Here is a 10,459-nt window from a genome sequence, read left to right as displayed (position 1 = left end):
CAATGCTCATCAAGTCTAGAGCTGCATTGTCCATATCTTTCCTCTCGAACTCTACTGTTTTGGTAGGGTTTTGCAGGCCAAGACGCCGACCGAGGCGACGAAAGGGTGGCACGATAAGGCTCGGGAATCGTCGAAGAGGGTTCAGCATTGCTGCCCGGCCGGTGGTGCAGTGGGGGGTGGTGGTGGTGAGGCCCCTCAGGATGCTCAAGAGGGTCATTCTGGAGATGGTTTCCAGTGGAAGGTTATTGGAGGCTTATTGTTGGTCTCTTCCCTTTCTTCGACCCCCACTATTCCCTATGATTTGAATGGGTACAGTAAATAAAAAATAAAAAAATTATGTACTATCCATCTATCCAAGAAGCAAATCGGTGAAAAATTCATACGATTTAGCATTTTTCTTTCTTATTTAAATCGAATGTAAAATCCAATTCTGTGGTCCTCGAGCCCAACTAAGCTATGGCCCAGAGGCTCATTTCCATCCACTTTCAAATGTTCAAGTAAATACTGTCACTTGATATAAAGTTTTGATTTTGAATTTTAATTCTTCAAATTAAGATATCAAAATTAAAAATCACTAATTGATGTGATAAAACAATATAGAATTAAAAATAAAATAACTTTTGAATACTGAAAGAGTTAAAAGAATTCACATTTAGACATTTGAGTTAACATGATCCAACAAAAACAAGGTTTCATTTACAAAAAGGTGTCCTAGTCTCAACAAAAAGTCCATATCACATATAGTCTCGCAAGAAACAAGTAGTCCATATCATACTGCTCTAGCTTTTTCCGAAGTAAGAAAACAGTGTTGGTTGTTTGTCACCTGCATTCTTATTAAGTTTTCCCTTCTTTGTCACAGGACTTGGCTTCTCAACTGTGTCAGTGTTTGGTTTTGAATCAGCAGAGAACTCCTCGAAGTCCCGCTTTATGGGGAGCTTTGTAGCTTCTTCATCACATTTTGAATCATGGTCACCTGGAAATGGAAGTCCTGTTTTGTCTTCTGTTTCAGGTTCCTGTTTCAAGCTCTTTGGCAGATTTGTGAACCATGTAGACTCCTCCTGAGGAATTGAACGACTACATGTTGAATCATGGTCACCTTTAACAGTAGAGGATGGAAGTCCTGTGCTGTTCTCGATGGCGGGTTCTTCTTTCAAGCTTTGTGGCAGATTTGACTTGACGGGTTCATTAGACAAACCCTGTTCATTTTTTATTCCCTTTGTTGAGAAAAACTTTGAGATGGGCCTCTGCTCGTTCTTTAACTGAATCTGCAGAACATGGTGAGTCATCAGCATATGTGGCCTCTTGCAAAGTGAATCAAGGTACGCTATACTTTAAAGATATAATTATGGAAAAATTTCGTGCAGCTATGGTTTCACATTTTCTTTACAGAACCATTGAAGTGGTAACAAGATAAAGCAATTGAACCACATGCATTGTTAAGAGTAAGAAGGGACTAAGTGAAATATTGTCATTCTATGTTGCTTCGACTTGTGTGCAGGTGCAGGTGTCGGGTGCTGGTACATATCTAGGAGTTTGATTTTTTGAACTCCATTTATACACTTTACCCATCAATCTCATGTTGCAATAATGCATTGAAACTGGTTCATCAACTTCTAGATGATGCCCTCCTTGCCACATTCAGAGTCCTAATTTTTTTTTTATTTAGTGTCTTGACGTGCATGGATATGAGAGAAGAGTCGGGATTCTTTTGGAGCATTATGCAAGCAACTCTTCTGATATTATCAACTATCTAGATTTTCATATTTGTCAAATTAACTCTGACTTGAGTGATCCAAGTGGACTCAAAAGAATATTAAACTATCTTGAAAGGAAAAATAAAGTTTCTGCACCTCCTTGATGCACTCTGGTCCCTCGAAAGATGGCTTGCCCATTGCCTGTGTCACCGGGTACCATACCTGGAGAGTAAAATAAAGGCCAAGACATTCAAATTTCTAATATTTAGTTATAATAATGCAGTAGATGTTCAGAAAGCTTTTACCAAATCTGGATCTTCATATGGTTTGAGGACCGTATTAAATTGGGAAGATGAAGAACCATTTAGCCACGCATCAGTTGACTCCTTGTCACCCAAAATAACAGGCATCCTATCTGTGGAAAGAATGATAACAAGATGGTTAAATAACCGCTCAAATTTCTATAAGGTTGATGACACTCAGACCAATGGTATTATGCAGGTCTGATGAAACAAATATCTTGTTCTTCCCCACTCTTATGAGACTAAATAGGGAGTGAAAACTTCAATAAGCGAACCCCGTAAAATGCCTCTGCGTCTAGAAATCAATATAATTATCATACTATTTGTAGTTTAAAGAACCAATATAATACCATACAATCCCTATCTTAAAGAAAAATATTTCTTCATTCCCAATCAGTGGTAACTTACTCCAACCTTCAGGTTGTAGCATGAATCCTATTCCTTCTGTCTATATTAATCCAAATTTTGGAAGATTGAGTTAATAGTTTTACAAATTGACAAAAGTGAGTATTAGTTTGAACATGGCAGTCATAAATCATCAATTACATCACTATGTCAATCACATACGTTACACAATTAAACATTTGTGATCTTCTATCAGTTGTAAGACTATTATGGAGACACTGAGTTCTAACAACCCAGCAGTTGGGGTTTGGTCACACATTAATGCAGAAATTCTTGTGTTTACTTCGGTAGTTAATGTTTCCTCAAGACTGATATAAAATCGAATGAACAGATAATCAAGCTTTAACAAAAGAAGAAACATCTTGTAACATGGTACTTCTTAAAAGCAATAGTCAGAGGCATATAGCAGCTTCAGATACTCATGGACTAACAAAACGATGCAATCCCTTTTTTAAATGTAGATTGTTAGCAGGGATCATTCATCATTAAATAATAATAATATAATATAATCAGGAATTAGCTACCAAGCAAGAACTGGCAATAGGATCATGGAATATGATGACAATGACATGGCACATGGAAACTTGATGAAGGTGTGAGGAACAAGTAAAGCAGTAGGAAACCACATGCATGTGTGGATTACAGAAGCAAAAGAGGAGAAACAACTCGCTGAGCCTGGAACTGGAACTCCACAATAATCATTTATCTTAGGAATGTAAAAGGTGAATCTTTCCAGGGATTTGACAAAGTACTCACAACTTTACCCATTAATTGTTTCTCTCTTTCATAATAATTTTTTTCAGAATAGGTATGAAATGCTATCAAGGTAGCCATATTACAAAACTTTTAAAAATGAGGTAGTTAGGATCATTAGTTATTTAGTGATAAATTGTTCATACGTTGAATTCCGATAGTGATGAGAATTATACCAAGCATTCTCAAGGATTAAGTAATGCTTCTCCAGGTTTTTCCTATCTACTAAGTTCTATTTACTTTTAAAAATTATCTTTCAAATTTAAACAACTGCTTCCAACCTCCTAGCTCTTTCAAGAATGAGAGTTTTAGCTCTTTCTTCCACTGACATATACCCCAAATGCTGTGGAGTAAAAGTTACTCACAGCATTGCATATGTGACCACCTCCAGTTATTTTGGAGAAAAAGAAAAATTATATGTAGTATGGAGTAAAAGTTGCATCAACCATAGATTACCTTCAGGTTTGCCTTTGCAGCCTTACATGTAATCTTAAAGCCACTTGAAATCTCCCAGGCCAAGAAAAATATGACTAAAAACTAGTCAAACGGTTAGTTTCATTTGTTGTCTCACATATGAAAGCCCAAAATGTAAACCCAAGTCTATATGTTGCTGCAAGAATTGAACGGATTGTGAAAACTTTATTGTGCAGATTCTAGATGGAAGAGAATAATATATCCAAAAGTTGGGATACATTCAATTATTTGCAATTAGACCTAAAAAATTTGAAGAGTTTCATACTTAAGTTTTTTACTTCCCTCCCTATAATACCAGTCATTTTGCAATAGATGTGAACAGATCTCTTGTAGATGTGTTAAAATGATAATGCACCACATAGCATATAAAATTTATCAGACAGGTAAAATTAACTACAGAAGGCTATATGGAAAAACAAAACAAACATGACTCACCATGCAACCATTGTAAGGCAGATGATGAAGAAGTCGTCAGGATTGTACAAGTATAGAGAATCTCTCCTGTGGGAAGTATGTGTTAGTCACATGGCAACAAATTAATCAAAAGAATTAGCTATCCACTTTCAAAGAACTGTTGGTATTGAATAACACATAATAGACATAAAAATAAGCAAAGAAAACAAATGAAGATTAACAGCAAATGATATTACCTTTCGTTCAAAACCAAATTTCAGATTTTTCTCACATTAACAACATATCATCACCAAGACTTGAATGAATAAAAATGGAACAGCTAACATAAATGAGAATCAGCAACTGGGAATATGAGCAGCTAAAAAGATGAACATAAAATACAGAAGCAGATTTTAGTAGAAACTACAGACACATACTACTACTAAAAGCAATGCAAAAATGGTGACTTACCTTCAGAATTTGCCCATGAATCAAAAAGAGCAGCAAAAACAAGAGGTCGTCCATCCTTCAGATGAATGTAGTAAGGTTGCTTTTTTGAGCCATCCTTTTTCCACTCATAGAATCTGAAAAATACATTTAATTCTTGTTATATAACTGAGGAGGAAACAAATGTAATATACAGCCAGAAAACACAAACTTTTCAAAGCAAGATATTCATCTCAAATGGTATTTCAAGGAACAACGTTGAAAAATAAATAAATAAATAGCCTTTTCTCCTTCTGGAATGCATGTGATTTCAATGTTGAAAAGACTTCTGACTAGAAGGCATTAAAGTATAAACTCTCTGTTTACCCATGGATGGCCCAGCAAAAATGTATGGAGTAGAGCAAGGCATGATATGAGGCAAAACTACCATAAATAAAAGGTTGGAAGCAATTCATAGAAGATAAGAAGATACTCCTATGTAATTCTAGCATCAAAATAATATGTAACTTGCACTATAGAGAAAAAAAGGAAGAACAATTTCCATCATCAGGATTGCTTTCTGAATACAAAAGAAGCAAAAGGAGTAGGAAAAAAAATCAAAAGAAAGCCTGAATTTCTCAAATGGACATTCAAGACTTCTCTAACTAAAGTTGGGTTCCATATTCTACAAATGAGAGGGATATGACCCCAAATCCTGATAAGAAAAAAGAGCACAACTTATAGATTGACAAAATCTACAATGCAAGAAATTATATACCATTTTTAAATTGTCATGTGTCAACTAAATCAAGGGTAAGAACACCCACACCTTTTTTATTATATGGCTAAACTAATAAATAAACTAAAGTACAACCCAAATAGAGTAACAAAGCAAAAATAGGAAGTAGCCCTAGAAGGATAAGTGACCAAAACAGAAGATGAACAAGAATACTAAGCTACAAGTAGGAATAACTTAACCCCCCAAAGTTAAAAGACTGATATCTGTTGGTACAAATCTGTCCAACATCCTCAAAAAATTTGACTACAACCAAATCCCCAAATACTCATGTTGCTTATCTGCTAACTTTTTCTATTTAGCATGATTGGTACACAAATTTCCCAGTAATCTCATTGCATGTCCTTATATTCTGTATGAAGTAATTGAATTAAGCATTGTGACTCCCTAGTTAAGGTACAAAAAAGATGTTAAAAAATTTGTGAAGTATGATTGGTCATTAGTGGCCTCAAATAGGTGCTTTCCAGTTGAACTGTTAAATTGTTAAGAAAGCTGCTATATGCAATTGGCTTGTGCCAATATCAAGTCCCATTGTTTCAGCCTCTCACCAGCAAAACATCTAAAATAAATCCCTCCAACCTGTGATTCACCCTTTCTGATAAGAATGAATCGAATATGCACACATGCACCTAGCCTTAAAAACTTAGCAAAATATCACGCATTGGAAGTTTTCTGACAGAAAGAAAGGCAACAATCTTTTTGAATACTTTTAAACCACAACATAGACAAAAACCAAGTTCCTAATGATCTTGGATACACTTAAGACAAATTTCATGCTAAAAATTTTCCATGGTCTAGTAGGAGTGATATGAAGTTTAAAGATCAACATTAGAGAAAATCATTCAAATCACTAACATGTTCTACAACCAACAAAACAAACTACATCTCAGCTTGGAGCAAGGTATGGAGTGTGAAGATCAACATTTGTGTCCTTCAAATCACAAACATATTCTACATAACAAACTACCACTCAAATGTACCTCTCTTCCACTTTGATCTTTGCAAAAATGGCCCAGAAAACAACACAGTGCACCTCAGGGACAAAATTCTTACATAAGGTATCCCCTGGTGTGCACAGACATATCCATATGATACAAAGGTAACAGTCCCATTGATTGACAGGACTTCAACATTCGATTAAAGAATGGACCAACACGGCAATGGCCTTTACAGAAATCAAATAAAACAACAACCTGTTTGAACTAGGTAGAATTGATTGGCATCAACTCCTAAAATTTAAAAGATGGATAACTGGATTGTTCCAGAGAGATAGAAGGGCATCAAATCAAAACACTTTCATTGTAAAAGAATGAAAAAAATAAACAAATAAATTAGATATTAGGAAGGTGGAGAACAGCAACACAGAGAACCAGCACATAACTCCATTATACCATTGTGCTAAACATACCCTTCTACCGCCACAAGGCACCGGTTCTTAGGAACTAAACGCCGAAAAGAAGCCTTTTCACATACTGACTCAGACCGAGCATTGAACTGTAATTTGCAACATAGATCAAGTTGTTAATGGTTTCCTACAATGAAACTGCAAGATCTTACAGACTGACAATAATCTAAAAGTAAAGCATTTCATAGTTATATAATCATAGAAACAAAATGTAATTGCCAAGTAAATAAAATGTGTCATTAGTTCAAAAGATAGAAAAAAATTTAGCATCAATGTTAGATTAGTCAAAAGAAGGCAGACCCTTATGAGGATGGGCCTACAATGAAAGTGGTATAAGTGAACAAATAGGATATTTGAACAGTGGTGTGCCTACAAAATTGAAAGGGGCATAAGGGAACCAATAGGATATTTGAACTTGTGGAATGCAATACTATCATACAGCAAATTTGTAGGTAAAGAAACATCAATTCATCCAAGATATATACACTATCATATTTGGAATACTGAACAGATGTCATAATGCTAATATACAATTTGACATCAGAGTGCAGAGATCAAAACAAGTGATTTCAAATAAGATAGGTGTATAAGGTTTATCAAGTAATTCTAGGCCAGCTAAAAAGGCATATTAATGATCAGTCATCAAGACGCTAATTTCAATGCCCATGAATTAATCGTTCTAACTTTCTGATCCTAATGTCTGAAATAATAGTGTTTAAAAAAGCAGTAATTTACACAATGTAGAATAGATCAAGAAAAGGATATTTCAGATTTGGATGATGCAGCACTACCACAGCTACCAAAATATACACCAAATTTTATTTCAAATAACATTAACAGCAATGTAACAAAAAAAAATGTAGTGCCAAAACATATTGCAAACATGTACTTGAAAAAGACCAACTCAATCATGATTAACATATTGAGATGTTGGAAGCATACCACTTTATTTGAATAAACTGAACTGGCCTACTAACTAATTACTAATTTAGCACAAATTAACGCCTAAAACAACAGCATCAGAGGGAAAAAAAAAAGGCTCCTCTTATCTGATGTAGTTTAGGTAAACAAAAAGCTATTCAAATGGAAATATTGCAATTAATTTGATATATAATACCAAAGCCATGGTTGGGTTTTGAAAATTTTGAGTGGAAGTCCAAAGGAAAGAAAATAGAAGGAAAAAAAAAAAGAAAAGAAAAAAGTTAAGAAGGAAAATAAAAAATAAATTCATACATAACAAAATTTTCTCATATTCTCTCTCAAATTTATTTCTCCAAGAATTTGAAAAATATAACGTTCTAAATAATCTTAATTATAGTTTATTTTACTTTATACCTTCCACAAAGATCCTAGCTTTTAAATAATTTTTTTCTCAATTAAACCAAAAAAGATTTTCTTTAAAAAAAAAAAAGATTTCTTCCGTTTTTTTTTCCTTTTTGGAAGAATTATGATTTAGGGTCTTCTGATTTATATAATTGGTCAAAAGGATATAGAAGGTTGACATTTCACCCCACAACATGAAAGTTCTACTTAAATTGTTCTTAAGGATTCTTGACCATTTAACTATCAAAAGATGCCAAAATTGCTTTTTGTAATTTTTTCCTCATTTCTTTTGTTCTGTTTTGTAGTTATTTCATCATCATCATCATCATCTTCTCATTCTTCTTCTTCTTCTTCTTCTTATTCTTATTATTATTATTATTATTATTATTATTATTATTATATTGTTATTATTATTATTATTATTATTATGCACTTTATTATTTTTAATTTTAGTATTAAAATATTAATATAAATATTAGTCATATGTTTTTAACAATAAGTAATTATCAGCAAATATACATCAAATAATAATACTAATATTAAATATAATAATGAATAATATAAAAATTATAAATATATATTACATATCTCACGATTATGTTAAGAAAATACTAAAAAAATTCAAATAATAACATTAAATTAAAAGAGTATTTTTAATAATAATAATAAAGAGTAATATGAAAAGATAAATAACAATAACAATAAAAATAAAAATAAAAAGAGAATTGAAAAAATAACAAAATAAAATAAAATAAATGAATGGCAGTTTGTCTTAACTTTCTACCAATTTAAAAGGTTTTGTATCCTTTACCCAATTACACCTCACCTCTTTCCACACTCCAAAGCATAATTCTCCCTTCTTTTTTCTTTGCCCCTTTATTTATACCTTCCATGATCCAAAACTTCCATCTCAAATAACACCAATTCATCAAGACAAATAAAATTGGATCGTCCTCTAAATTTTGAGAGTACATAAAATTTAAAATAACTTTTTAAGATAAATTTTGAGCTAACTTTCCACTTTATGCAACAACTGTTCATTGAAAGATAACTCTCATAATATTTGATTTCCCTTGATATTGATTAACTGCCTTTTTCTCCCCTTTCTATAATCGAAACTCAGCATTTCCACTTTACACAACACCAATTCAATCAACATAAATAAAAAAATTCAAAAAAATAACCAAAGAGAAAAAGGTCATACCATCTTGTAATGATCAGGTTTCTCAGATTTCTTGGTGAAGCTAGGAACAAGCCCCCACTTCATGCAATGAACAATGGCCTCTTCGCCCTCAGTCCCGCCCCCTCTCCGAACCACTGGCAGATTCGCCCCCGGTGACACATTATACGACGGCCGATACCTGAAAAAAATATTTACAAAATAAAAAAAATAAAAACACACATCGATTTTACTGAATGGACCGTCAATCGAAAAGGTGCGATTTGGAGAGTTAGGGTTTTGTCCTACCGGTCCATTTGGATATTCTGAGTTGGGAGGGTATTGAGGTTGCATGCTCGGGCGATGTTGTCTGGTCTGAGAGTACAGCGAGCTCTTCCACACATGGTTTTCTCCGATACTAACCTTTTTCTCTTCTTCGGAGTTCTTCGAGAAGTGAAGGGAGGAAGCGCGGGAAGTGGTTTGGCGGTGTGTTTTTCTTTTGCAGGCCGTTGGCTGGGTGTTGGCTTTGAGATTTGAGTCGACTCTTCCCAGTGCTGTAGAATTGAAGCCGACTGGGTTTATTTTTATAAAAAATAGATCTAAATTTTAAAGTTAATATATTAATTTTGTATATTTTTAGAATTTATTTTATTTATTTATATATTAATATAATGATTAATATATATATAATTATAGTTGATTTTTTTGTATTTTCTATAATATCTAAATATGAAAAGGTTATTTTACTTTAATATTTTTCTCTCCTATAATATTTTCTTGAAATCAAATATAATTTTAATCTTCTCCTTTTTAAAAATTTTAAATTTTATTCTATAAGACAATACTATCCCTTTTTACCATTGCAAGGAGGGCTTTTAAGGTTTTTCATATTATTTTTTTTTTAATGAAAACATCAAGTTGCAAGTTGTTCTAAGATGAGGTGGTTTTTTTTCTTTTTACACTTTACCACCTTACATTCAAAATTTCACACTTTACCCCTAATTTTATTAAAACAACATTACTTTACTCTCCAAAATCCTTAGACCAAAAACATTTTGGATTTTTTTTCATTCAATTGGTCCAAAGGCTCCTCCCTTAGCAGTCCACTACTTACATGAACATTAAATGGGTAAGGTCTAACCTACTATGCTACTTGCTTGTACAGTAAATGGACAAGGTATTTATATAGCACATATGACTTGTGATATTTCGAAATTGAATCGATCAAATGGACCGTTCATGGGTTGGATCATTGTCAAACCGTTTGAACCAACGATTGGACTATTGAACTATCCGATTTTCTATGAACTGATCAACTATTACTTGAAA

The 10,459-nt window shown here is 33.2% G+C and overlaps 1 protein-coding gene across 1 annotated transcript; it reads right to left on the bottom strand.

The window, feature by feature from the left end:
* Window positions 1–602: 602 nt before the first annotated feature.
* LOC100248598 (uncharacterized) lies at window positions 603–9,718 on the bottom strand. Its single transcript, XM_003635196.3, has 8 exons — window positions 9,440–9,718; window positions 9,176–9,332; window positions 6,652–6,737; window positions 4,493–4,605; window positions 4,064–4,129; window positions 2,000–2,109; window positions 1,851–1,916; window positions 603–1,265 (listed from the first exon to the last, which is right to left on the bottom strand). Exons 1-8 carry the CDS (start codon window positions 9,532–9,534, stop codon window positions 780–782), a joined length of 1,179 nt encoding a protein of 392 aa, XP_003635244.1. The 5' UTR covers window positions 9,535–9,718; the 3' UTR covers window positions 603–779.
* Between the last annotated feature and the right edge of the window lie 741 nt (window positions 9,719–10,459).

This window comes from Vitis vinifera, chromosome 7 (genome assembly GCF_030704535.1).
Source record: "Vitis vinifera cultivar Pinot Noir 40024 chromosome 7, ASM3070453v1".
NCBI lineage: Eukaryota > Viridiplantae > Streptophyta > Magnoliopsida > Vitales > Vitaceae > Vitis > Vitis vinifera.
The sequence above is the reverse complement of the archived record's forward strand: the minus strand, read 5'-3'. Positions and strand labels throughout refer to the sequence as shown.

Coding starts and splice junctions, on each gene's coding strand:
- LOC100248598 (XM_003635196.3), bottom strand. CDS start 9,534: ATGTGTGGAAGAGCTCGCTGTACTCTCAGACCAGACAACATCGCCCGA. Junction 4,606..6,651: donor TGCCTTGTGGCGGTAGAAGG/GTATGTTTAGCA, acceptor TGTATTTTTCAG/ATTCTATGAGTGGAAAAAGG. Junction 2,110..4,063: donor TGCCTTACAATGGTTGCATG/GTGAGTCATGTT, acceptor TTCTTTCCACAG/ATAGGATGCCTGTTATTTTG.